Consider the following 23,489-nt stretch of genomic DNA (forward strand, 5'->3'; position numbering starts at 1 on the left):
CCTCCTTTCAAAGTGTTGAGACTCCAGGCATGAGCCACTTTGCCCAGTCACTACTATTATACTTAGTGCATTTTTTTGTTTGTTTGTTTTTTGAGACAGAGTCTTACTCTGTCTCCCAGGCTGGAGTGCAGTGGTGCAATCTTGGCTCACTGTAACCTCCTGTCTCAGCCTCCCGGGTAGCTAGGAATACATGTGCGTGCCACCACCCCTAACTATATTTTTTTAGTTTTAGTAGATACAAGGTTTCACCGTTTTAGCCAGGATCATCTCGATCTGACTTCATGATCCACCCGCCTCGGCCTCCCAAAGTGCTGGGATTACAGGCACGTGAGCCACCGTGCCTGTCTTACTTAGTGCATTTGTACCAATACTCATTACCAATATAATTCTGTAGTTTTTAATGATTGTACTGTTTTTATCAGTGATAAAAACTATATATATGTATATATATATGTATATGTATATATTTATCTTGTAGTGGATCATAAAAAGATTTAGCAAGATTTGCTTCATTGTTAATACTCTGAAAGGATTTACGGAGAATTAGGACCAACTGGGCCTTGAAAATTTCATGTAATGTAAAGATGTCTGAGCTGGGCGCGGTGGCTCACGCCTGTAATCCCAGCACTTTGGGAGGCCGAGGCGGGCAGACCACGAGGTCAGGAGATCGAGACCATCCTGGCTAACACAGTGAAACCCCGTCTCTACTAAAAATACAAAAAATTAGCTGGACATGGTGGCAGATGCCTGTAGTCCCATCTACTCTGGAGACTGAGGCAAGAGAATGGCGTGAACCCGGGAGGCAGAGCTTGCAGTGAGCCGAGATCGCGCCACTGCACTCCAGCCGGGGCGACCTAGTGAGACTCCGTCTCAAAAAAAAAAAAAAAGATGTGTGGCTGGGCATGGTGGCTCATGCTTGTAATCCCAGCACTTTGGGAGGCCCAGAAGAGAGGATCACTCTAGCTCAGGAGTTTGAGAACAGCCTGGGCAATGGAGTGAGATACCTGCTCTACCAAAAAACAAAGTCTGAGATTAGGTGCTGTGTTCCTTGTTACAGCGTGAGCCACCGCGCCCGGCTGATACTGGGTAATTTATGACGAAAAAGAGGTTTAATGGACTCACAGTTCCACATGGCTGGGGAGGCCTCAAAATCATGGCAGAAGGTGAAAGAGGAGCAAAGGCCCATCTTACATGGCAGAAGGCAAGAGAGGCTGTCCAGGGGAAGAGCTGCTTATAAAACTGACAGACCTCATGAGACTTACTCACCATCACAAGAACAGCACACGCCTATTATCCCAGCTACGTGGCCGACTGAGGCATGAGAATTACTTGAACAGCACGGGAAAACCCGACCCCATGATTCAACTACCTCCCACCTGGTCTCTCCCTCAACACCGTGGGGATTATGGGAGCTAAAATTCAATTCAAGGTGACATTTGGGTGGGGACACAGCCAAACCATATCACCTGGCAACTTGCTTGCATCTCATAACATCAACTGTTTCTTTGGGCCTTCAGTCCTGCTGACTTCAGGCCTGCTGAGTCCCTAAGCAGAGGAATATGTATTCAAATCTTGATTTTCTCATCGCAGTACATAGTGGGAGATGCCCAGTCCCTTTGTGAACACTGACAGAATTTTTTTTTTTTTTGAGACAGAGCCTCACTCTGTCACCAGGCTGGAGTGCTGTGGTGCAGTATCAGCTCACTGTAACCTCCGCCTCCCAGGTTCAAGTGATTCTCCTACCTCAGCCCCCAAGTAGCTGGGACTACAGGTGAGTGCCACCACACCCAGCTAATTTTTGTATTTTTAGTAGAGACGGGGGTTCACCATGTTGCCCAAAATGCTCTCAATCTCTTGGCCTCGTGATCCGCCCACCTCAGCCTCCCAAAGTGCTGGGTTTAAAGGCGTGAGCCACCGTACCTGTCCCAGAATTCTTTACTGCTAACACGAGTGGGCCTGGTTCTGGAGGATTTCCCAATGGGTCCTGAAGAACCACAGTTTATTGGCTTATGGGCAAAGGGGTATATCTATCAGTTGGCCTTTACTGTGTAATAAACAGCCACAAAAATTACTAGCTGAAAACAGCAGCTACTTAATTAGCAGAAGCCTCTTGAGGATGGACTTGCAAACCTAAGTTGTACTGGTTTCTACTAGTCAAAGCAAGGACTGGCTCACATAAAAAGAAGAGAGATTCCACCTTCAGATAGTAATCTCAAAGACTTGGGGCCATCTGTAATCTACCACAGGGTGTCATTGGGCCTCTGTGAAGGAGCCTATTCTTTCTGCCACCAGATGTCTAATAGCTTGTGTGACAATGCACTTCCTTCTGGGTCTCTCTCCAAGTGTAGTAAGTGTATATGGGAATCACTTTATTCAAACAGCCTAGTGTACTTAGTTAGAAAGAAAAGGTATTAACGAAGATTTAAATTTAAAATTGTTATTTATGGTAACAACGAAAAGTAACATACAAATTTCAAACATCAAGAAAAAAATAAATTAAAAGTATGATCAATACAAAGAGAGGGGAACACAATGAAACAAACAGAAAAAAATAAGATACTAGAAATTAATCCAAATTATTACTAATTAAATTATATGTAAGGCACTAATGTGCAACATAAAAGGATTATTAATTGGTATTATTCGAGTATTCTTTTTTCTTTTTTTTTTTTGTGACACAGAGTTTTGCTCTTGTTGCCCAGGCTGGAGTGCAATGGTACGATCTCGGCTCACTTGCAACCTCTGCCTCCCGGGTTCAAATGATTCTCCTGCCTCAGCCTCCCGAGTAGCTGGCATTACGGGCATGCACCACTAGGCACAACTAATTTTGTATTTTTAGTAGAGATGGGGTTTCTCAGTGTTGGTCAGGCTGGTCTTGAACTCCCGACCTCCGGTGATCCACCTGCCTTGGCCTCCCAAAGTGCTGTGATTACAGGCGTCAGCCACTACGCCCAGTGGCAATACAGATTTTTTAAAACTCCAGCTAAAGTATGTATAAAAAGACACATTTTTTAAAAAAGCATACAGAAAGACTAGGAAGTAGAGGAAAATCAAGCTGATGTAACTATATAAATAGCTAACAGAATTAGTGGAACAGAAAACATGGGAGAAATAGTGTAGATTTTTCAAGCCAAATATTATCTGAAAGAATTCACAAACCTGGGTACTTTCTACCAAGATTAACACAAGGGAAAGAATGTACAATTAATAAGTCATTCCAGAATGCAAAAGGAGACTGAAGCTATACAACCAGCAAAAATAAAAAATATAAAAAGTATAATTTTTTGCTACACATTTGAAAATAAAAACATGCCTAGAAGAATATTCTCAAAATGCTTATGCAAGCCTTAGTTGTCTTTTTTTTTCTTTTTTATAAGGTGGAGTTTTGCTCTTGTCGCCCAGGCTGGAGTGCAGTGGCACGAACTCAACTCACTGCAACCTTCGCCTCCCAGATTCAAGCGATTCTCCTGCCTCAGCCTCCCAAGCGGCTGGGATTACAGGTGCCCGCCAACTCACCTGGCTAATTTTATTTTATTTTTTGAATTTTTAGTAGAGACGAAGTTTCACCACGTTGGCCAGGCTGGTCTCAAACTCCTGACCTCAGGTGATCCGCCTGCCTCAACCTCCCAAAGTGCTGTGATTTAAAGGCGTGGAGCACCGTGCCCAACCTAGTTGTCTTTTTTTTTTTTTGAGACAGATTCTCCCTCTGTCGCCAGGCTGGAGTGCAGTGGTGCGATCTAGGCTCATTGAAACCTCCACTTCAGGGGTTCAAGAGATTCTCCTGCCTCAGCCTCCTGAGTAGCTAGGATTACAGGGGCACACAACCATGCCCAGCTAATTTTTATATTTTTAGTAAAGACGAGGTTTCAACATGTTGGCCAGGATGGTCTTGATCTCTTGACCTTGTAATCCACCTGCCTCAGCCTCCCAAAGTGGTGGGATTACAGGCATGAGCCACCATACCCAGCCTGATAACTTTTATTTTTGGTGGGGGAGAGATGGGGTCTATGTTGCCGAGATTGATCTTGAACTCCTGGCCTCAAGGAATACTTCTGACTGAGCTTCCCAATGTGCCGGGATTAAAAGTGTGAGCCACTATGACCAGCCAGAAGAGATAATTTTAACTTTTTAAAATATTATGTAGTATTGGCCAGGCACGGTGGCTCACGCCTGTAATCCCAGTACTTTGGGAGTATGAGGCATGCGGATCACCTGAGGTCAGGAGTTTGAGACCAGCCTGGCCAACTTGATGAAACCGTCTCTACTAAAAATACAAAAATTAGCCAGGCAAGGTGGAGGCTGCCTGTAATCCCAGCTACTCGGGAGGCTGAGGCAGGAGAATCACTGAAACCCAGGAGGTGGAATTTGCAGTAAGTTGAGATCGCACCATTGCACTCCAGCCTGGGCAACGAGTGAAACGCCAACTCAAAAACAAAGAAACAAACCAAAAAAACGAAAATATCTTGTAGTATTTTAAAATAGAGATGTGGTCTCGCTATGTTGCCCAGGCTGGTTTGAACTCCTTGGCTCAAGGGATCCTTTTGCCTCAGCCTCCAAAAGTGCTGGGATTACAGGCCTGAGCCACTATTCCCAGCCTAGATGATTCTTATAAATTAAGAATTTAGAAAAAGTAGGAACATGCCCCACTACAGTATATGACAGTCATTATATATAAATATCATTAAGGGACAATTAAAAAAATCACAATGTTATTCAAACATAGCTCCATAACATATTAGTAAAGGTAATCAAGTCTTTTTAAGTGATCCATTATGTCACAGTCGAGCTTATCCAGGAATACAAGGTGGATGTAACATTGGAAAAGCAATAAATACAAATACCACATTTATTTAATTTAATTTATTTATTTTTGACAGTCTCACTCTGTCACCCAGCATGGAGTGCAGTGGTGCAATCTCGGCTGAATGCAACCTCCACCTCCCGGGTTCAAGCGATTCTCCTGCTTCAGCCTCCCAAGTAGCTGGGATTACAGGTGCATGTCACCACACCCAGCTAATTTTTGTATTGTTAGTAGAGATGGGGTTTCACCATGTTGGCCGGGCTGGTCTCGAACTCGTGACCTCAAATGATCTGCCCACGCCCACCTCCCAAATTGCTGGGATTACAGGCATGACCCCCACACCCAGCCTGACCACATTTATTTTAGAAAAGCGCCCTTCCATGCATTCACTTCTTCAAGTTTTTTTTTTTTTTGAGATGGGGTCTTGCTATGTTGCCTAAGCTGGTCTAGAACCCCTGGGCTCAGGCCATCCTCCCAAGTAGCTAAAACTATAGGCATGCACCACCACATCATTTCATTGAAGAATTTATTAGGTACCATCATGAGCTAGGTGCAGTTCTAGGTATTGAGTTTTATCAGTAAATAAACATGATCATCACAGAGGATGCACAGGAAGTATTTAATAAATTCAAGAGGAATTCAGCCTCATAAATTATGAAATATTGGGAAATCATTCATCATGTAAAAACTGGATATAAAGAAAAAACTTTTCCTGCAGGACATTGTTGCAGGAAGTCAGGGACCCCAAACGAAGGGACCGGCTGAAGCCATGGCAGAAGAACGTGGATTTGAAGATTTCATGGACATTCATTAGTTCCCCAAATTAATACTTTTATAATTTCTTATGCCTGTCTTTACTGCAGTCTCCAAACATAAATTGTAAAGATTTCATGGACACTTATCACTTCCCCAATCACTTCCCTTGTGATTTCCTATGCCTGTCTTTAATCTCTTAATCCTGTCAGCTGAGGAGGATGTATATTGCCTCAGGACCCTGTAATAATTGCATTAACTGCACAAATTGTACAGCATGTGTTTGAGCAATATGAAATCTGGGCACCTTGAAAAAAGAACAGGATTTAACAGCAATGTTTAGGAAACAAGACAGATAACCTTAAACTCTGACCGCCGGTGAGCCGGGTGGAACAGAGCCATATTTCTCTTCTTTCACAAGCAAATGGGAGAAATATCACTGAATTCTTTTTCTCAGTGAGCAACATCCCTGAGAAAGAGAATGCGCACCTGGGGGTGGGTCTCTGAACTGGCCCCCCAGGCATAGCCGTCTCTTATGGTCAAGACTGCAGGAGTGAAACAGACCCCAGTCTTCCATAGCGCTCCCAGGCTTATCAGGAAGAGGAAATTCCCGCCTAATAAATTTTGGTCAGACCAGTTGATCTCAAAACCCTGTCTCCTGATAAGATGTTATCAATGACAATGGTGCCCAAAACTTCATTAGCAATTTTAATTTCGCCTCGGTCCTGTGATCTCACCCTGCCTCCACTTATCTTGTGATATTCTATTACCTTGTAAAGTACTTGATGTCTGTGACCCATACCTATTTGCACACTCCCTCCCCTTTTGAAAATCCATAATAAAAACTAGCTGGATTTTGCGGCTTGGGGGGCATCACAGAACCTACCGACATGTGATGTCTCCTCCGGACGCACAGCTTTAAAATTTCTCTCTTTTGTACTCTGTCCCTTTATTTCTCAAGCTGGCCAACACTTAGGGAAAATAGAGAAGAACCTACATGAATATTGGGGCAGGTTCCCTGATAGGACATAACCTCTTCAAAAAATAAAAAAGAAATAAAAACCTATAGCCAAGCCAATAAAACAGAGTGCATATCTCACCAGAACTGCAAAGACAAGTATGCTGGTATTACTACTTTTAGTTGGAGTTGCACTGCAGGTTGAAATCAGTCCAGTAAAGCAAGAAAATATTTAGAGAGAGCTTCATCATTATATGAATTTTGGGGGTCATTGTACAGTCCAAAGTACTTGATTCTTTTCTCTTTCCACATAGAGAATTAGATAATCTGTAAATAATGACTTAGTTTTCCACTTCAGGAGTTGGAGATATATATATATATGGACCCCCCAAATTTCATATGAAGTTCCAAACCCCAATGTGACTGTGTGTGAAAAGAGAAGGGGGTGGGGAGGGGGGAGATGGACTGACCTATTTGTTGGTCTCCATCGTGTGAAGACATGAGGAAGTGGGCACTTACATGCCAGGAAGAGAGCTCTCACTAGAGGTTGACCATGCTGGCACTCTGATCTCAGACTTCCAGCCTCCAGATATGTGAGAATATAAATTTGTGTTTTGGGCCAGATACGGTGGCTCAGGCCTGTAATCCCAGCACTTTGGGAGGCCAAGGCAGGTGGATCACCTAAGGTCAGATCTGACCAACATGGAGATCAGCCTGACCAACATGGAGAAACCCTGTCTCTAATAAAAACACAAACTTAGCCAAGGTTTGTGGTGCATGCCAATAATCCCAGCTACTGAGGGTGAGGCAGGAGAATTGCTGGAACTCAGGAGGCAGAGGTTGCAGTGAGCCAAGATCATCCCATTGCACTCCAGCCCGGGCAACAAGAGCGAAACTCCATCTCAAAAAAAAAAAAAAATTCTGTGTTTTTTACCTCATTGATTTAAAATTAAATTAATCTGTAAGCCATTTGGTCTGTGGTATTCTGTTATGGTTGCCTGAGCTGACTAAGGCAGATTTTGGTACTGAGAAGTGAGGTACTGCAATTAAAAACAAACAAAAAAACTAAAAATGTTAAGCAGCTTTGAAACTGACAAATGAGTAGATGCTGGAAAAATTCTGATGTGCAAGCTGGAAATAAGGTTGGTAAGGGTGATTCTGGTGAGATGTCATTGGGGAACAACATTCTATTGGGAAATGAAGAAAAGACAACCCTTGATATAAAGTGGTGAAAAACTTGGCAGAACTGTATTCTAGCACTTTGTGGAAGATAGAGCTTGAGAGAGATAAAACTCGGTATGTATCACTAAGATCTTTAATTAAAGTGTTAAGGGACACAGGAAGCTTCATTCTTCTTGACTGCTTACGGAAAAATGTGCTGGGAACAGGCCCCCCAAATCTGGCCATAAACAGGCCATGAGAAACTGGCCATAAACAAAATCTCTGCAGCACTGTGACATGTTCGTGATGGCTATGACACCCATGCTGGAGGTTGCTGGTTTACCAGAATGAGGGCAAGGAACACCTGGCCCACCCAGGGCAGAAAACTGGAAAACTGCTCAAGGCATTCCTAAACCACAAACAATAGCATGAGTGATTTGTGCCTTAAGGACATGTTCCTGTTGCAGATAACAAGCCAGAGCCTGTCCCTTTCTTTCCCGTAAGGAATAATTTTAGCTAATCTATAATCTATAGAAATAATGTTCATCACGGGCTTACTGTCAATAAATATGTGGGTCAAACTCTGTTCAAGCTCAGCTCTGAAGGCTGTCAGCCCCGATTCCCACTCTGCGCTCTATTTCTGTGTCTTTGTCTTAATTCCTCTAGAGCAGCTGGGTTAGGGTCTCCACAACCCAGCTGGTCTCGGCAAAAATGTAAAACAGGAAACCTGAATTGCAGAAGAAATTGTTAAGGAAAAAGGAACCAGAACTTGGAGATTTGGAAAATTCTCAGCCTATCCATACTGCAAAAATTAGAAAACTTGTACTGAAGAGAATCCTCAAAGTGTGGCTGAACAATCATTTGATAAAGAGATCATGAGTGGGATTCATGGACTATATCAGCCATCTTAACAGAAATGAGAAGAGAGACTGGATTATACCAGAAGAGACACTGCCACTTACATTGTGCCACCTAAAATGGACAGAGAAGACATAACAGAACAGGCAAGCTTGTCACACTTCTTATTTTACAAGAAGGGAACACAGAAATACTCAGCTGTGAAAGGGCATTGGCACTTATGGATGGTTTCATTTCTGACATGCTCTGCAGGATCCATGGGAACAGAAGAGAACCTTGGAGGAGCATCTTTTTAACAATCCACCTCTGAGGCCTACATAATCTTGGCTTCTGGTAAATTTTGACATGAATGTGCCACACTGGCAGCCACTAACAGGGGCTAGCATCAATCTGCATGATTTATCTCATGCAGAACTTGTTAATGCTAAGATCTTAGGAATCTAATCACCAAGGTGAGGCAGCCTGCAGTACTGACCTCACCATCCATGACCCTTCTTCACAGATGCCCAGACTCAGGCAACCATGAAGCTGTATTCAGAACCTGTAGGTTTAATTTCAGACCCTCGGGAGGGCATCTAAGGCCAATCCATGAGCCATTATAACCTCTGAAAGGCATTTAGGACAAATCTGATGATCTTTGCACTGCCAATAATTAAAGATGGCAACAAATGGGCTAAATGGTAACAACATGTGTATCCTTACATTCATAGGATTTCTCCCCAGTGTGAATTCTTTCATACATACTTAGGCACGAGGAAACAGCAAATGCTTTCCCACATTCTTTACATACAAAGGGTTTCTCTCTGGTATGAGTTCGCAGGTGGAGTGAGGAATACAGAAATTCTTTCCCACATATCTTGCATTTACCTTTCTCCACTGTGAGTTTTCAAATGTTTACTACGATGAGAAGAAGTAATGAAGGTCTTCCCACATTCAACACATTCATAAGGCTTCTCTCCTGTGTGAATTCTTCTATGTTGAGTAAGGGTTGAAGATCTATTGAAGGCTTTCCCACATTCCTTACACTGATAGGGTTTCTCTCCAGTGTGATTTCGTATGTGTATAGCAAGGCCCGTGTATTGAGTGAAGGCTTGGCCACATTCCTTACATTCATAGGGTTTTATTCCAGTGTGAGTTCTTACATGTTGAGTAAGGTGAGTTGATCTAGTGAAGGCTTTCCCACATTCCGTACATTTGTGTGGTTTTATTCCAGTGTGAATTTGAATGTGAACATTAAAGGATGAGGAATTTCTAAAGGATCTTCCACATTCTTTACATTCAAAGGACTTCTCTCCTTTATGAGTTTTTGCATGTGCAGAAAGTTGAGAAAAATTAGTGAAGGATTTCCCACAGTTCTTAGTCTTTTCGGATTTCTTTCCAGTGTGAACTGTTACGTACTGCTTTAGGTGTGACGAAGGTGTGATGGCTCTCTCACATTCCTGAAATTCACAGAGTTTCTCTCCAATGTGGATTCCCATGTGATTATCAAGGCTTGCAAAATACTTAAAGCCTTTTCCACATTCCTTACATTTGTAGGGTTGTCTTCCATTGAGAATTTCAAGATGTACACCAAGGCCTGGAGTTAAGGTGAAGACTTTTCCACATGGATTAAATTTGGAAGGTTCCTGTGCAATAGAGGCTTCCTTGTGCACACTGAGGATGTCTTTTCCATAACAATTACCCTCAAAAGTGTTCCCTCCATTCTGAGCTCTCATGTGTGTCTTAAGGCAAAACTGTTCACTGAAGACCTCACCACAATTCTCACAGAGTTTCCATCCACTGTAGCTTCTTGTCTGCTGGTGAGGGGATAAAGGATTTAAAACGTTTTCAGACATATTAACAGATTTCACCCATCTGAACACAAAAACATTATTTTGATGACAATTATTTTACTTTTTAATGTTTTTTTTTTTTTTTTTGAGACAGAGTCTTGTTCTATCTCCCAGTCCACAGTGCAGTGGCACAATCTCTGCTAACTGCAACCTCCACCTCCCAGGTTCAAGTGATTCTCCTGCCTCAGCCTCCCAAGTAGCTGGAAATAACAGGTGTGCGCTACCACACCAGGGAATTTTTCTATTTCTTTGTAGACACGGGTTTTGCCAAGTTGCCCGGGCTGGTCTCAAACTCCTGAGTTCAGATGAACTGCCTGCCTTGGCCTCCCAAAGTGGTAAGATTACAGGCGTGACCCACCATGCACAGCATGTTTTACTTTTTTCAGAGCTGGGGTTTCACTCCATTGCCTGGTCTATAGTGCACTGCAGTGATCATGGCTCACTGTAACCTCAAACACCTGGCTGGGTTCAAGTGATCATCCTAGCTAAAAGCTGTGTAGCTAGGACGATAGGCATGCATCATCATGCCTGGCCAATCTTTTTATTTATTTATTTATTTATTTTTGAGATGGAGTCTCACTTTGGCTGGAGTGCAGTGTCGCGATTTCAGCTCACTGCAACCTCTGCCTCCTGGGTTCAAGCAGTTCTTCTGCCTCAGCCTGCCGAGTAGCATGTACAACCAGATCCAGCTTTTTGTATTTTTACTACAGATGGGATTTCACCATGTTGGCCAGGGTGTTCTCAAACTCCTGACCTTCTCATCCACCTGCCTAGGCCTCCCAAAGTGCTGGAATTACAGGCGTGAGTCACCGCACCTGGCCTCAATTTACTTTTATAGAGACAGGGTCTTGGTATGTAGCCTAGGCTGGCCTCAAACTCTTCAAGAAACCCCGCCTCAGCCTCCCAAACTGCTGGGATTACAGCCATGAGCTACCAAGTCAGCCTACTTTGATAACTATAATTTTTACAATTTTTCTTCCATGGTTTCATTTCCTACCTTCTTGATTTCTTGCCAGAATTCTATGCCACTGGCTCTAATTGTTCAAAAAAAAAAAAAAAACTGTCTCTTTTTGATTGTCAGGGGTGGTTTGAGACAGGGTCTCACTGTCACCCAGGCTGGGTACCATGGCACAATCACAGCTCACTGTGGCCTTAAACACCCAGGCTCAAGCCATCATCCTCCCTTAGTCTCCCGAGGAGCTTGGATTACAGGTGCATGCCAACGTGCCTGGCTAATTTTTTATTTTTTTGTAGAGACAGGGTCTCCCTGTTGCCCAGGCTGGTCTTGACCTCCTAGACTCAAACAATTCTCCTGCCTCAGCTTCCCAAAGTGCTGGGATTACAGGTGTCAGCCATTGCACCCAGCCAAATTTTGCAGATTTTCATGAAACTGTTTAAATCATCAATGTCTAGTTACATATGTGGGAATATGTACTTTTGGGTATTTTGCAGTGACAAGTTATACAAGTATGGAACATCACAAAATTCATCACATTCAGACTATCTTTGCAGAGAACCTGCTCCCTCAATGGTACAGGCTACTTCTCTCTCAAGTATCTCTCACTTGTGCTGTGTCTTTTTCACTGCCAACTCCACCTCCCGTGTTTAAGCAATTCTGCCTCAGCCTCCCATGTAACTGGGATTACAGGTGCCCATCACCAAGCCTGGCTAATTTTGTATTTTTAGTAGAGATAGAGTTTCACCATGTTGGTCAGGCTGGTCTCAAAGTGCTAACCTCAAGTGATCCACACACCTCGGCATCCCAAAGTGCTAGGATTACAGGACTCACTTTCTTTTTTTTTTGAGACAGAGTCTCACTTGGTCACCTAGGCTGGAATGCAGTGGTGCAGTGCTGGCTCACTCAGCAACCTCGGCCTCTGGGTAAGCAATTGTCCTGCCTCAGCCTCCCGAGTAACTAGGATAACAGGTGCCCACCACCACACGCAGCTAATTTTGTATTTTTAGTAGAGACAGAGTTTTCACCATGTTGGCCAGGCCTGTCTCACCTGACCTCAAATGATCCACCTGTCTTTGCCTCCTAAAGTGTTAGGATTATAGGCATGAGCCACCACATCCAGCCTCTTTTTAAAATCAGAGACGGGATCTTGCTATACTGCCTAGGCTGGTCTTGAATTCCTGGGCTCAAATGATGCTCCCACCTCAGCCTCCCAAGTAGCTGGGATTACAGACATAAACCACACCACTAACTGGGCTGATTTTTTAGAATGGAATTCTCAATCTTTTCTGAGAGAGGAAATTAAGAAATATCCCTCATGGCCTGGCACAGTGGCTCACACCTGTAATCCCAGCACTTTGGGAGGTTGAGTCAGGTGGATCATGAGGTCAGGAGATCGAGACGATCCTGGCTAACACGGTGAAACCCTGTCTGTACTATAAATACAATAAATTAGCTGGGCATGGTGGCAGGTGCCTGTAGTCCCAGCTACTTGGGAGGCTGAGGCAAGAGAATCGCTTGAACCTGGGACTTGGAGGTTGTGGTGAGCTGAGATGGTGCCACTGCACTTCAGCCTGGCAGAGCAAGACTCCGTCTCAAAAAAAAAAAAAAAGAAGAAAAAATAAATAAAATAAATATCCCTCATGAATCTTACCATTTGTATCCCAGTGAATATCTGATTCTTCAAAAAACCCTGCTGAAGTGATGACCGTTTGGTTCTAGGTTGTATTTCCCATTCTGAAGTTAAGCAGAAAAAGAAATCTAAGGGTTTAGAGAAGAAATGTGTTAGTTTAAAATGAGTCATTTGTCCTTGTTTTCAAATTAAACACAGTATGAAAATAAAAGCCACAGGCCAGGCACGGTGGCTCAAGCCTGTAATCCCAGGACTTTGGGAGGTTGAGGCGGGTGGATCATGAGGTCAGGATACCAAGACCATCCTGACCAACATGGTGAAACCCTATCTCTACTAAAATACAAAAAAAAAAAAATTAGCCAGGCGTGTTGGCGTGTGCCTGTAGTCTCAGCTACTTGGGAGGCTGAGGCAGGGGAATCACTTGAACCCAAGAGGTGGAGGTTGCAGTGAGCCGAAATCACACCACTGCACTCCAGCCTGGGCAACAGAACGAGACTCCATCTCAAAAAAAGAGAAAAAGAAAAAGAAAATAAAAGCAAGAGAACCTTGAGGATTTTGGTATGTCAAAAATTTGGCTATAAGGATGTGGGGCTTATTACACAACTGATGTGTTTAGATAGTTTATTACAAACTGCTTCTGTGAAAATTACAACTGATGGGGAACAGAAGGGAAGATTATCAGGAAAGGAAATTAGGAAAGATCAGGATAAAGAGCATATATCAAAATGATAAACTTAACAAAAAAACAGAAGAGCTTCGGGAAGCTGTGGCAGGAGAATGGAAAGAACCCAGGAGGCAGAGCTTGCAGTGAGCAGAGATCGCACCACTGCACCCCAGCCTGGGTGACAAGAGTGAGACTCTGTCTAAAAAAAAAAAAAAACACACACAATAAGTAGTTTTGTTTGACTAGACAGAAAATAAAAGTCAGAGATATCTGACATTCTGAGAAAAATAGCTTAAATCTTCTCAGGCAAATTGGATCTTTAAAAATCTTTTTATCTTTTTTTTTTTAATCAAAGTCTCACTCTGTCACCCAGGCTGGAGTGCAGTGGCACAATCTTGGTTCACTGCAACCTCCGCCTCCCGGATTCAAGTGATTCTACTGCCTCAGCCTCCCGAGTAACTGGGACTACAGGTGTGTGCCACCATGCCTGGCTAATTTTTTTGCACTTTTAGTAGAGACAGGGTTTCACCGTGTTAGCCAGGCTGGTCTTGATTTCCTGACCTTGTGATCTGCCTGCCTCAGCCTTCCAAAGTGCTGGGATTACAGGCGTGAACCACCGTGACCAGCCTAGTCTTTATTTTTAGAATTTTTTTTTTTTTTAGAGATGAGGCTTCACAATGTTGCCAATGCGAGTATCAAACTCCCAGGCTCCAGCGATTCTCCCACCTCAGCCTCCCAAGTATCTGGGACTACAGGTGCAGGCTACCGTGCCAAGCAAAGTGATGTTACTCTTACCCACAGAGGCCAGGTTCATGTAGTTCTCCAGCATCACATCTCTGTAGAGGTATTTCTGAGTTGTGTCCAGTAAAGCCCACTCCTCTGGGGTGAACTCCACAGCCACATCATCAAACGTCACTGAATCCTAAGTCATCAAACACATGCTGGTTTGAGCCAATGAACACTTCCACCAATATTCACTGGAGAATGAGGAAAGGGGAAACTTATACTCACTTATACGTGGTTCTCAGGTCTCCCATGATCTACTCCAGGGTTTAAAGTCTCAGGAGCTCTTGTGTCTAAACAATCAAGGTTGACCTCCTACAGGCATATGCCTTTAACAGCACTTTTTTTCCTGTGTGTGTGTGTGTGTATGTGTGTGTGTGTGTGTGTGTGTGAGACAGAGTTTTGCTCTTTTTGCCCAGGCTGGAGTGCAATGGCACGATCTCAGCTCACTGCAACCTCCACCTCCTAAGTTCAAGTGATTCTCATGCCTCAGCCTCCCGAGTAGATGGGATTACAGGCATCCAACACCATGCCCGGCTAATTTTTGTATTTTAATAGAAATGGGGTTTCACCATGTTGGCCAGGATGGTCTCAAACTTCTGACCTCATGTGATCCACCCACCTCGGCCTCCCAAGGTGCTGGGATTATAGGCGTGAGCCACCACACCCATCCAAACAGTACTTTTTAAAAATTTCTTAAAATCTTTTTTGTCTGATCTACTTATTTTTAATTTTCTGATATTTTTTTAATTTTAAATTTTTATTTTTGATTAGAACAGTACTTCCTAAACATGAATTTTTATCTATCTAGCATCTATCTATCTATCCAATCTCTTTATTTATTTATATATAAAGACAGGGACCCACTGTGTCACCCAGGCACAATCACTGCTTACTGCAGCTTCGATCTCCTAGGCTGAAGTGCTCCTCCACCCCAGCCTCCTGAGTAGCTGGAATTATAGGCATGAGCCACTGCACACTGCTTACATTATCTCAGCACAACCAGGCTAGGAGCTGTTTCTGTCCCATTGGTGTCTATGCAGCACACTCCTGAGCACACTTCAGATACCTGATAAATGGTGATGAGTGAATAAATTATTTGATAAAAGGACACTTTCATCTGCTTTATCATCTGTCGCCCCACCCAGCGATGAAGAAAGATGCAGTTGGCACCAAGCTTAATTAGTAATTACCGAGTTACTGGGATGATTTTCAAGTTAACACTTTATGTATAGGAGACTTCATTCCCTGGGGAAATTCATCTGGGGACTCAGTCATTGAGTAAGACTTCATTTGCACTAAGAAAACTCTGGAGATGAGTCTGCCTAGAAGGAAATGTGTATACCTATTGGATGTAAGTATGTCATTTTGTACAACAGTACATTTTCTGTTTACCTGGTAAGAATTTGACCGGTGGTCCTCCATCATCGTTCCTATCTTTGTCTTTTCTTCAAAAGGGCAGATTGGTTCCCTGGAAAAAAACCCTAGTGGAAAAGTAAGAAGGCATGAGAAGCCAGAGCTGCCCACATTCTCATGCCTAGAAGTCATTCCATCCTAGCTTGAAATTCCCATATGCTCCTGCACACTCGAGAAAACCGCACACACACAACACTGCCATGAAATGCCACAGTAGTCCTGCTGTGTCACCTAGACCCAGAAAAGCAGATGTGGGTTGAGCTGCCTGTTGTGTAAAGGGTGATAGTTTCATTTTTCAAGGAAACTTACACCCTGAAAAATGTGACTCTATATCTGCCCATACTACTAACACTCATGAAGCTTATGTAGCATTTCCTAAGGCACACAAACCAGGGCTGAATTCTAAAACAGCATTCTGGCTGGGCACAGTGGCTCATGCCTGTAATCCCAACATTTTGGGAGGCCAAGACAGGCAAATCACTCGAGGTCAGGCATTCAAGACAGCCTGGCCAACATGGGAAAACCCCATCTCTACTAAAAAAAAAAAAAAAAATTACAGGATGCTGAGGCAGAGAATTAATTGCTTGAACCTGGGAAGTGGAGGTTGCAATGAGTCAAGATCATGCAACTGCACTTCAGCCTGGGTGACAGAGTGAGACTCCGTCTCAAAAAAAATAAAAATAAGATTAGCCAAACCTAGTGACGCATGCTTGTGTACTTGGGAAGCTGAGGTAAGAGAATTGCTTAAACCCAGGAGGTGGAGGTTGCAGTGAGCCGAGCTTACACCACTGCACTCCAGCCTGGGTGACAGAGCAAGATTCTGTCTCAAAAAATAAATAAATAAAAATATAAATAAAATAAAACAGCATTCTGTGTCTCACTTGAATTCCTCCTAAAAGAACTAGCAGCAGCCTGGCGCAGTGGCTCACGCCTGTAATTCCAACACTCTGGGAGGCCGAGGTGGGCAAATCACCTGAGGTAGGGAGTTCAAGACCAGCCTGACCAACATGGAGAAACCCGTCTCTACTAAAAATACAAAATTAGCCTGTGGTCCCAGTGACTTGGGCGGGTGAGGCAGCAGAATCACTTGAACCCAGGAGGGGGAATTTGCGGTGAGCTGAGATCGCGCCATTGCACTACAGCCTGGGCAATAATAGCAAAACTTCATCTAAAAGAAAAAAAAAAGCAGCATGCCTGTTCAGGCCCAGCTCACTGGACTCTTATGTTGTGGAGGGCGACCTAAAGCAGAATCTCTGAAAAGGAGAATCAACAAGGACTTACCAAAGGACAAGTCAATGGCTGACATCCTCTGAAGCTGATTGTGAGATGTGCCTCAATGCTCTCTTTCTTGATGCCAAGATCACCTCAAGGCAGCTTATGAATCTAGATGGATAGAGGCAATCTGCATTCCTCTTTGTACAGGGTTATCTGAGGTCCTGTTCATACCAATCATCAAACAACAAGCATCAAACATCAGTCATTGAACATTATGCATGAGCTTTCTCTCTGCAGGTGACAGATGTGAAGGCCACCGAAAACTGTATACTCAGTATCGCCACTAAGTAATGACAGTATTAATAACAGCAACTGACATTTACTGAGGACTAGTATGTCAGAAGTAGCTTTATATATACATGCTCACTTAATTATCATAACCATCCTTCCCAATAGCTATCATTACCTGTATCTATCTATGTATCTATCCATCTATCTATTTATTGAGATAAGGTCTCACTCTGTTGCCCAGGTTTAAGTACAATGGCACAATCATAGCTCTCTGTAGCCTAGACCTCCAGGGCTCAAGTGATCCTCCCACCTCAGCTTCCTGAATAGCTGGGACCACAGGTGTGCATCATCAAGCCTATTATATTATTATTATTATTTTGAGACAGAGTCTCACTCTGTTGCCGAGGCTGAAGTGCAGTGGTATGATCTTGACTCACTGCAACCTCCACCTCCTGTGTTCAAGCGATTATCAGGCCTCAGCCTCCAGAGTAGCTGGGATTACAGGTATGCACCACCACGCCTGGCTATTTTTATATTTTTAGTAAGGATGGGGTTGGTCAGGCGCGGTGGCTCATGCCTGTAATCCCAACACTTTGGGAGGCCAAGGCGGGTGGATCACGAGGTTAGGAGTTCGAGACCAGCCTGGCCATCACAATGAAACCCCATCTCTACTAAAAATAGAAAAAATTAACTGGGTGTGGTCGTGGGCGCCTGTAATCCCAGCTACTCAGGAGGCTGAGGCAGGAGAATCGCTTGACCCCGGGAGGTGGAAGTTGCAGTGAGCCGAGACTGTGCCAATGCACTCCAGCTCAGGCAACAGTGCGAGACTCCATCTCAAACAACAACAACAAAAAAGAAATGTGTAAGGATGGGGTTTCGCCATATTGGCCAGGCTGGTCTCAAACTTTCAGCCCCCAAAGTGGCTGGGACTACAGGTGCACACCACTGGATCTAATTTTTCGCATTTTTAGTAGAAACAAGGTTTCACCAGGTTGCCCAGGCTGGTCTCAAACTCCTGGGCTCAAACAATCCTCCCGCCTTGGCCTCCCAAAGTGCTGGGATAATAAGCATGAGCCACCATGCCTGGCCCATTACCTCTATTTAATACTGAAAAGAACCTACATTCAAATAATCCTAGTAATTGGTCTGATATTTGACCCTAGAGCCTGATCTCCTGTATATGCTGTTACCCCCCAGTATGACCAGAAGACAGTCCAGACCTGCACAGAACAACTCAGTAGTCACTAGCCACATGTGTTATTGATAACTTCATTGTGTACCTAAGATGACTGAAGAATAGAATTTAAAATATTCAAGAAAAGGCCAGGCGCGGTGGCTCACACTTGTAATCTCTACTTTGGGAGGCTGAGGCAGGCAGATCACCTGAGGTCAGGAGTTCAAGACCAGCCTGGCCAACATGGCAAAACCCTGTCTCTACTAAAAGTACAAAAATTAGCCGGGCATGGTGGCACATGACTGTAATCCCAGCTACTCAGGAGGCTGAGGCAGGAGAACTGCTTGATCCCAGGAGGCAGAGGTTGCAGTGAGCCGAGATCATGCCACTGCACTGTAGCCAGGAAGACAGAGCGAGACTCCATCTCAAAAAAAAAAAAAAGAGAAAGAAAATATAGACAATAGGCTGGGCGAAGTGGCTCACGCCTGTAATCCCAGCACTCTGGGAGTGCCAAGGCAGGCAGATCACAAGGTTAGGAGATCGAGACCATCCTGGCTAACGTGGTGAAACCCTGTCTCTACTAAAATAGAAAAAATTAGCCAGGCATGGTGGTGGGCGCCTGTAGTCCCAGCTCCTCGGGAGGCTGAGGCAGGAGAATGGTGTGAACTTGAGGTCAGGAGTTCAAGACCAGCCTAGCCCATATGGTGAAACCTCATCTCTACTAAAAATAGAAAACTTAGCCACTCGTGGTGGCACATGCTGTAGTCCCACCTACTCAGGAGGCTAAGGCAGGAGAATCACTTGAACCCGGGAGGTGCCGGCCTTGGCCTCCCAAGGTGCTGGGATTACAGATGTGAGCCACCACACCTGGCCAGCTGTTGTTCTAAATGTAGTATCTTTACTGAAAAGAATGAACACAACAGTTGACACTTGGTATACAACTAATGTAGATAATGGCCTTATCTCTATGCCAATTTGAAAAAACAGCCAGAATTGGCCGGGTGTGGTGGCTCACACCTGTAATCCCAGCACTTTGGGAGGCTGAGGTGGGCGGATCACGAGGTCAGGAGATCGAGACCATCTGGCTAACGCAGTGAAACCTCATCTCTACTAAAAATACAAAAAAAAAAAAATTATCCAGGCGTGGTGGCAGGCACCTATAGTCCCAGGTACTCGGGAGGCTGAGGCAGGAGAATGGCGTGAACCCAGGAGGTGGAGCTTGCAGTAAGCGAGATTGCGCCACTGCACTCCAGCCTGGGTGACAGAGTGAGACTCCATCTCAAAAAAAAAAAAGGAAAAAGAAAAAAGAAAAGAAACAGCCAGAATCACTCCACACCATTGCCTCCAGACTGCATAAATTTTCCTTCCTGTTCACTTCCAAAATATAGTCCTCAAGGGTCCTGACATTCCAAAAATCATCACACTGGTTGACTGTGTAGATAGTTTTTTTTTTTTTTTTGAGACGGAGTCTTGCTCTTATCGCCCAGGCTAGACTGCAGTAGCACGATCTCCACCACTGTAGCTATTGTTCTTTTTTTTCTTTTTTTTTTTTTTTGAGACAGAGTCTCGCTCTGTCTCCCAGGCTGGAGTGCAGTGGCACGATCTCGGCTCACTGCAGCCGCCGCCACCGCCTCCCAGGTTCAAGCAATTTTCCTGCCTCAGCCTCTCGAGTAGCTGGGACTACAGGACTCCAGAGTAGCTGGGACTCCCTAGTTCAAGTGATTCTCCTGCCACAGCCTCCCAAGTAGCTGGGATTACAGGTGCCCGCCACCATTCCCAGCTAATTTTTTTTTTTGTATTTTTAGTAGAGATGGGGTTTCACAATGACGGCCAGGCTGGTCTTGAACTCCTGACCTCAGGTGATCTGCCCACCTCGGCCTCCCAAAGTGCTGAGATTACAGGTGTGAGCCACCACACCTGGCCTATGAATTTGTTTGTTTGTTTGTTTTTAAGACGGAGTTTCACTCTTGTTGCCCAGCCAGGAGTGCAATGGTGTGATCTCGGCTCACTGCAACCTCCGCCTCTTGGTTCAAGCTATTCTCCTGCCTCAGCCTCCCGAGTAGCTGGGATTACAGGCATACATCACCACACCTGGCTAATTTTTGTGTTTTTAGTAGAGACTGGGTTTCTCCATGTTGGTCTGGCTGGTCTCGAACTCCTGACCACAGGTGGTCCACCCACCCCAGCCTACAAAAGTGCTGGAATTATAGTTCACTTGTTTTAACGTTCCTTAAAGTTTAATTTTCCCCAAGGAGGGACTGCACATTTTGGGTTGGATTTATTATCAGTACTTATAAAAACTATTATGTTATGGTTAAGTTGTTCCACCACTGGCCAGTGGACTGTCTTCAGGATGGCTCCTTTCCTTTTGACAAGACCCTAACAGTCACTGATTGTTTTCATACAGGGTATGTGTTCCAACATTATCTTGTACATTTCTTGCACGGTTTAGCTTGTGGATGTAATCATATACGTGATCTGAGGACTTTTGTGTTTCTGCCGTTTTTGAAAAGTTTCTCAGGGCTGGATGCGGTAGCTCACACCTATAATCCCAACACTTTGGGAGGCTGATGCAGGTGGATCGCCTGAGGGCAGAAGTTCGAGACCAGCCGGGCACGGTGGCTCACGCCTGTAATCCCAGCACTCTGGGAGGCCAAGGTGGGTGGATCACGAGGTCCAGCCTGGGCGACAGAGTGAGACTCTGTCACAAAAAAAGAAAAGAAAAGAAAATCTCTCAAATACCACCGTTTATATAACATATTTCTATATATGCACACGTGTGCTTTATAAAACAGCTCTAGGCCAGGAGTAGCCTGTAATCCCAGCACTTTGGGAGGCCAAGGCAGGTGGATCACCTGAGGTCAGGAGTTTGAGACCAGCCTGGCCAACATGGTGAAACCCTGTCTCTACTGAAAATACAAACATTAGTCGGGTGTGGTGGCACACGCCTGAAGTCCCAGCTATTCAGGATACTGAGGTTGAAGAATCACTTGAATCTGGGAGGTGGAGGTTGCAGTGAGCCAAGATCGTGCCACTGCACTCCAGCCTGGGGACAGAGCAAGACTCTGTCTTAAAAAAAGTAGTTTCTGTGGCTACAAAGAAGTGAAAAAAACTCCAAATAGATGGTAAGAGAATCAAATTTCCATATCCACAACACCCTTCTCCTTAATCCAGCACCAAGAATGTGGAAAATTTCTACCAATTCAGTTTCTACACTGGAAAAAACTGAGATCAAGGTGGACAACCACCTTCTCCACCATCCTGGGTTCCCTGGTAAAAGATCAGTCCTTCCCTGTCTCAACCCACAGGAAGCATCACAAGAGCCTGAAGGGAGAAATACCTTGAGGACATCCAGGGACGAAGAGGGGAGGCAGGACTACCATCCCCAGCCCTGGGAGCACCATACTGTAGGGGTATGCTACACAGGTCCCCTGGGCAGAACACACAGCCAGCCTTCCCACATTGCTGGAATATGCCCTTTAGGACTCCCCAATCCTGGATGGGCAGTATTCTTGATTGTTTGCTAGAGCAGAGGCAAACATGGGTTTAAGATTTCATCTAGTGCTGAAAAGGAGGCAGTGACCTAGGGAAAAATTTTTTTTTTTTTTTTTTTTTTGAGACGGAGTCTCGCTCTTTCACCCAGGCTGGAGTGCAGTGGCGCGATCTCCGCTCACTGCAAGCTCCGCCTCCCGGGTTCACGCCATTCTCCTGCCTCAGCCTCTCCGAGTAGCTGGGACTACAGGCGCCTGCCACCACGCCCGGCTAATTTTTTGTATTTTTAGTAGAGACAGGGTTTCACCGTGGTCTCGATCTCCTGACCTCGTGATCCGCCCGCCTCGGCCTCCCAAAGTGCTGGGATTACAAGCGTGAGCCACCGCGCCCGGCCGGGAAATTTTAAAGAAAGGAAATCATTTCGGGAGGCCAACACAGGTGGATGGCTTGAGCTCAGGAGTTCAAGACCTGCCTGGGAAACATGATGAAAACCCATCTCTACTAAAAAGTACGAAAAGTAGCCAGGTGTGATGGCATGCACCTCACCTACTTAGGAGACAGAGGTGGGAGAATTGCTTCAGCATGGGAGGTAGAGGCTGCAGTAAGCCATGATCACACCACTGCACTCCAGGCTAGGTGACAGAGAGAGACCTTGTCTTAAAAAAAAAAAAAATCAAAAGAATTTAAGAGGCTGGGTGCTATGGCTCATGCCTATAGTCCCAACACTTTGGGAGGCTGAGGCAGGTGGATCACCTGAGGTCAGGAGTTCAAGACCAGCCTGACCAACATGGAGAAACACCATCTCTACTAAAAATACAAAATTAGCTAGACATGGTGGTACATGCCTGTAATCCCACTACTTGGGAGGCTGAGGCAGGAGAATCACTTGAACCCGGGAAGCAGAGGTTGTGGTGAGCCGAGATCATGCTATTGCACTCCAGCCTGGGCAACAAGAATAAAGCTCCGTCTCAAAAAAAAAAAAAAAAATTACACAATGGAACATGGTTTTGGTTTTGGTATGCTGACAAACCAAAATCTATGGGATAAAAGCAGTACTAAGGGAGAATTTTACAGCAGTAAACACATACATCAAAAAAGTAGAAAAATTTAAAATAAACCTAATGATATCCCTTAAGATACTAGAAAAGCAAAAACAAACCAGATTCAAAATTAGTAGAACAAAAGAATAAAGACCAGAGCCAAAATAAACAAAATTGAAAATAAAAAACAAGGGCGGGGCGCGGTGGCTCGCGCTTGTAATCCCAGCACTTTGGGAGGCCGAGGTGGGCGGATCACGAGGTCAGGAGATCGAGACCACGGTGAAACCCCGTCTCTACTAAAAATACAAAAAATAAGCCGGGCGTGGTGGCGGGCGCCTGTAGTCCCAGCTACTCGGAGAGGCTGAGGCAGGAGAATGGCGTGAACCTGGGAGGCGGAGCTTGCAGTGAGCCGAGATTGCGCCACTGCACTCCAGCCTGGGCGACAGAGCGAGACTCCGTCTCA

General features: G+C 44.6%; 1 protein-coding gene across 1 annotated transcript; it reads right to left on the reverse strand.

Moving 5' to 3' along the window:
- Window positions 1-542: 542 nt before the first annotated feature.
- Window positions 543-22,060, reverse strand: LOC116478415 (zinc finger protein 562). Its single transcript, XM_058425313.1, is given in 7 exon segments — window positions 543-9,397; window positions 9,399-10,324; window positions 12,973-13,079; window positions 14,411-14,537; window positions 15,794-15,882; window positions 17,096-17,250; window positions 21,038-22,060. Coding segments are annotated over 6 exon segments (1,467 nt in total). The 5' UTR covers window positions 17,121-17,250; window positions 21,038-22,060; the 3' UTR covers window positions 543-9,204.
- Window positions 22,061-23,489: the final 1,429 nt, after the last annotated feature.

Source organism: Hylobates moloch, unplaced genomic scaffold, assembly GCF_009828535.3.
Source record: "Hylobates moloch isolate HMO894 unplaced genomic scaffold, HMol_V3 SCAFFOLD_12, whole genome shotgun sequence".
Classification (NCBI taxonomy): domain Eukaryota; kingdom Metazoa; phylum Chordata; class Mammalia; order Primates; family Hylobatidae; genus Hylobates; species Hylobates moloch.